General features: G+C 40.3%; 1 protein-coding gene and 1 non-coding gene across 2 annotated transcripts; one reads left to right on the top strand and one right to left on the bottom strand.

The window, feature by feature from the left end:
* Window positions 1-325: 325 nt before the first annotated feature.
* On the top strand, window positions 326-432 carry LOC127077383 (small nucleolar RNA R71). Its single transcript, XR_007787200.1, has one exon. It is a non-coding gene; the product is annotated as a small nucleolar RNA R71 (small nucleolar RNA).
* A 3170-nt stretch (window positions 433-3602) lies between these two features.
* On the bottom strand, window positions 3603-4895 carry LOC127137319 (uncharacterized). Its single transcript, XM_051063790.1, has one exon. It carries the CDS (start codon window positions 4893-4895, stop codon window positions 3603-3605), a length of 1293 nt encoding a protein of 430 aa, XP_050919747.1.
* Window positions 4896-5257: the final 362 nt, after the last annotated feature.

Raw genomic sequence — 5257 nt, 5'->3', positions numbered from 1 at the left:
ACATATCTCGCAGTTTGGTGCTACGACAGCCACGGTGGCTGCTGGTGTTATGGTTAAGCTGTCTATCTTTTGAGTCAGGGCATCTACCTTGGCATTGACATGGTCAAGACTGCTTAATTCGTACATGCCTCCCTTCGGTTGAGGTTTCTCTATAGAGGTTCTTTCGCTTCCCCATTGGTAATGATTCTGGGCCATACTTTCGATGAGTTGATAGACCTCGTTGTATGGTTTATCCATCAGTGCGCCACCTGCGGCGGCGTCTATTGTCAATCTTGTATTGTACAAGAGACCGTTATAAAAGGTGTGAATGATCAGCCATTCTTCTAGATCGTGATGTGGGCATAGCCTCATCATGTCTTTATATCTCTCCCAAGCTTCAAAATGTGATTCATTATCCTTTTGTTTAAACCCGTTTATTTGGGCTCTTAGCATAGCCGTCTTACTAGGTGGGAAATATCGGGCTAAGAAGACTTTCTTCAACTTGTTCCACGTAGTGACAAAGTTGGATGGTAGAGACTGAAGCCTAGATCTAGCTATATCTCTTAATGAAAATGGGAAAAGACGGAGTCTTATAGCTTCTGAGCTGACACCATTCGCTTTCACCGTGTCTGCGTATTGCAAAAATACTGAAAAGTATAGGTTCGGGTCCTCTGTGGGACTATCTGAAAACTGGTTTTGCTGTACGGATGACAACAGTGAGGGTTTTAGCTCGAAATTATTGGCTTCGATCGCAGGGGCAGCGATGCTGTTATGAGGTTCATCCTGCGAAGGAATTGTATAATACTTAAGAGGACGGTTCTGCACTCGTTCGACCATCTCTGGTTGAACAACTGATTCAGAAGTAGGAATGTTAAGGTCAGGAAGATTTAGCTTGATACGATGTTCCCGTATCAAGTCTCGTATCCGGCGTTCTAATCTAAGATAACGCTCGGGTTCGTCGAATTGTAGCTTTAATTTCTCGTCTTGAGAGCGGGTACTTGGCATACACCCGACAGATGTAGAAAGGGAAAAAGAATTGTTTGCCTTAGTCTATACTGGGTAGCACTAGAGTTACGATATCGACTAAATTAGTCCCAGACAACAGTGTCAAAAACTTGATCGCGACTTAGAAGTCTATGTGAATCGTGACTGCAAGTGCATAGTCCTATCGCGTAGTTTTAAATATTATTGAACCCACAAGGACTAATAATCGAACGTATCATGGTCTAATGTTGCTATATAAATCTAAGGCTGATGATTATTCTATGATTGGAGGGATGAAGAGAAATAACTATAACGTAAATAGAAATAAGATATGGGATATAGGGGATATTGGTATGTAATACATCAAACTTTGGGGATTTGATAGATAGTTGGTGTAATCTTATTGGTTAAAATATTCTTCAGTAGAAATTATTTATAGAAAGGACTTAGTCTCACACTCTCGTTTATATTGACTCTGACCATACTCCTAAACCAGAATGCTTGACTCTCGCGGTCTCATTTTGAACTTAAAAGTATTTTTTGAATATAAATAAAGTCTAATTAATCCTAAAGCGCTCTCGCTGTGTTTAGGAGTAAGGCCTAGTTTTAGCTATCGGGTTAAAATCTCAAACTCTCGTTCTTGTTGACCGTAACCTTAGTTTGTTTTGTACTCTCGTACGAAAAACTGTTTGATTAAAATAAGAAACTAAAAATCGGAAAAATAAGTTTTATAAAAACTAACACCAATTATTTATTGAATCTCGTCATTTCGACGGTCTTTACATACCGATACCTAAGGGTTTAACCGTACATGGATCCGGTAACAGACATGGTGATTGGGGAATTAAACATGCAATAAGGCATAAATAAATAAAACAGTAATCAAAATAAAACCTGGATTGCAATTTAAGAACTTGAACTAAATCTTGAATCTTCGACTAAAATAATTCTGACAGGCTTTGGCAATGAATAACCCTTACAATTGAAACCCAAATGCGTAAAAAAATGATAAACCGTAATAGTCCCCGATGTGGAGAAACTATCACTTTTACAGAGTAAAGAAACTGCCTAGAAAACTAAAAGAAAAATAGTGCTGAATAAAATTAAGCGTGAACTTGAAAACTGGAAGAAGAGAGAGAACCGTTTGCAATTTTGAGAGGTCCACTTTTATATCTTTTTCCATAATCCCTAAATTGTAGCAAGGTAATGGTATTGTGGCTAAAAAAGTGGAGATAATGGTGGAAGACTAGGTTGTGGCAGTTGCCACAATCCTAACTTCTTAATGAGTGGCGAGTGCCACCTTTGTAGCAACCACTTCTCAATGGATGGTGGCGGGTGCCACCTTCCTCATGGGTCAATGTGGTGGGCGCCACACTCCTTGGATAATGGGCGCCACAAGCCCATTTGCTTTGGTGGCCCATTATCCCTTTGAAAACCTCATTTTCTTCTATTTTTCTTTCCTTTTTGCTATTTTCCATTTTGCTTGTGGTAAACCTTTTAATCGATAAATACCTGCAATAAACATGAAATACTGCGTAATAATAAGTGTTAATCGAATAAAAAACAATGCGTATGGAGCCAAAAATTTGATACGTTTTCGCGTTATCAGCGAGAGATTCACAAACAACAGCATTATCAGATTCGAAATCGGCCATTATCCTAGATTTGTTTGCTCGGGTGAAATAGTGATGACGAGTCGTTGTTTTTGATGTGGAAAAATGGAGACGGTAAGCATTTTGTTTTCTGGTTAGCCATGTGCAATGAATGAATGTAATAAATGCATGTTAGCAAATAAGAAAAAATTATTTCTAGGGTGCCAGTGTGCATATATAGTCATACAGTGAGCAGGAATAAGACAACAAAAGTATTTCAACAAAATCTCTTTTATTCATTTGAAAGTCAAATAGTACAAATTATTACAACTCGAGATCATTTTGATGAACTAGAATGGAGGTCAGACTTGATACTTTCCATGACAACCCTACATACTGATACAAAATGGAAAACGACCCACGGAGTGTTGTGAGGGAACATGTCAGCATAAGCCTTCTTCAGCAATCCAGGAAGGTCTTCGAGTGACTATGTAGCAAATTCGGCTAGGCGGGCATGTCTATCAGTCTAATACTGAGCATCCTTGATGAGGTTGTGCAATAAAGAGTGATTAGGTCCGCTTAGAATATTCTGCACAAATTCCTCTTTCTGGTCAATAAGAACTTGCAAGTGACGACTCTGGATCTCCCACTGGGTAGCTTCCTCTTGCAGTTGGTTCCTTTCTTCCAAATTCCAATGCGTCTGACTATTTAAAGCTTGTATCTCTTCAAACCTTTTGTCGATGTCACTTTGGAGTTGTGCAAGAGTTACTTCCAGCTTCTTGGCACGGGTTTGCTCATCATTCAACTCTTTCTGACATTCCTTCATTGGTCTTGTAGAGTCTTGATCTGACCTTGATAGTCAATCTACAGTTTGCATGCTCGGTATTAGGCTTCAACTAATTCCTTTTTCTTGTTTGTAATGGTCTCGAAAGATCCCTTCAAGGCATCTCCCACCTTCCTCCTCTTGTTTTGCTCAATCTGAATGTTGGTATCTACTTTGTTGAACCTTTCTCTCTTCTGACTGAGACTGGCTTTCAGAGTATTCTTTTATGAGGTGACCTTTATCAGACTGGAACGGAGACCGACGTTCTCCTTTTCCAACTTCTTGATGGTTTCTTTAAGGCGATCCACTTCAGAAACGACGACGGCATGTGGTTTCTTGATACACGTGGAAAGTTCCCATGCGTACGGTAGTTTAATCATTTTGGCCATTGACTTCACCCAATTAGCATACGACACTGTTACAGTACACAGTTGCTTTCCTAGTTCTTTCTTCCCAACTCGCTGTATCTTGCCCCAAGCTCTGCGCATTTTCTTCATCAGCTTTGGATTTTCAACCTCTTCAGCTAATAGCAGTTCTTCCAATAGACGGTCTTTAGGTTTCTCCTTGAGTGGATATCCCAACTGACGCAATGAGAGAATGTGGCTATAGTTGATCAAACCCCATTTTGTGCTGACGAGAGGAACATTTGGGAACTCCCCACATTGGAAGATCAACTCTATCCTCAAGTAGTTGAGACTATACCAAATGATGTCTTTGGCATCCAATGACATCAATCTTTGTGACCATTTCAAATTGCCCACATTATCAATGAATGGTCCTTTCTTCAACAAGTGGGACATGATCCAATTCTGAAGCAGAGGAATACAACAACTAATAGTCCCCCCTTTCTTCATATTTCTCCAATGGAATGAGAAGAGGACATAAACTAGTAAGGTGGGAACTGGGTTCTGGGAGATGAATATGTTGATGGAGGTCTTGTCAACGAAGCCTTTAACACTCGGGAACAATACCAAACCACAAATGAGTAGTGCGAAGCTGGCATAAAAGGCGTCCCAACTTCCACTATTGGAAAACAAAGTGGCATTCTCGAATAAGAGTTTAGACGGAAGACCCTGTGTGTTACCCTTGATTTGGAGAGTGGACTCGATTAAATCCTTCTTCATGCACAAGGCTTGAGCTATATCTGCGGAATCCGGAAAATTATCCTCAATCATGTAGGGAGCTTGGTCTTTAACCGGTAACTGTAGCAGATGGGCAAATTCCTCTAGTGTGGGGGGTAGAAGAAAGTCCTGGAACGTGAAGCAATGTAGTGTGGGATCGTAGAACTGCGCAAATGTGAACATCAGCCTTGGGTCTTCCTTAGTAGACAAAACTTCCAACATGTTGCCATAGGCTTGTTTGAAGGTTACTCGGTAGTCTTCAACCAGAAATTCGCTGAGCTTTCTCAATTCATCAACCTTGGAGTCTCTCAATTTATACTGGTATGTTTTTCTTCGGTATGTCTTTTCCATGACTGCACTGGCAATAGCAACTGACACAGTAGGCCCCTGAAACATGCAAATGTAACAAGAAATGGTTAATGTAATGATGCAATGATGATATACGATGCGATGATGGCAGGGTATCATATAATCAGAATTCTGGCATGCTCTGGATAAATAGTATAATCTGTTTGTTGCAAGTTCAAAGGTTCGGCGTATACACAAGAACACGGGTATAAAGGGTCTTGGTTTCCTGCAAGAAAAACCCATGTTCCCCTCACAGGTATGTATTATCCTCAAAGGGTGGTCCTAAATGGTCCCTAGAGTCAACGACCCAATTTGAGATACCATTGTCTTGGACGAATGTCTCGTCAAACAATGATGCTCCCAAAAGGATCTACTCTAGGTGTGACTCTTGTGCCAACCATAATCACGGA

This window comes from Lathyrus oleraceus, chromosome 4, assembly GCF_024323335.1.
Source record: "Lathyrus oleraceus cultivar Zhongwan6 chromosome 4, CAAS_Psat_ZW6_1.0, whole genome shotgun sequence".
NCBI lineage: Eukaryota > Viridiplantae > Streptophyta > Magnoliopsida > Fabales > Fabaceae > Lathyrus > Lathyrus oleraceus.
The sequence above is the reverse complement of the archived record's forward strand: the minus strand, read 5'-3'. Positions and strand labels throughout refer to the sequence as shown.

Excerpts from the sequence above, each read along its gene's own strand:
- LOC127137319 (XM_051063790.1), bottom strand. The coding sequence starts at position 4,895 with ATGTTTCAGGGGCCTACTGTGTCAGTTGCTATTGCCAGTGCAGTCATG.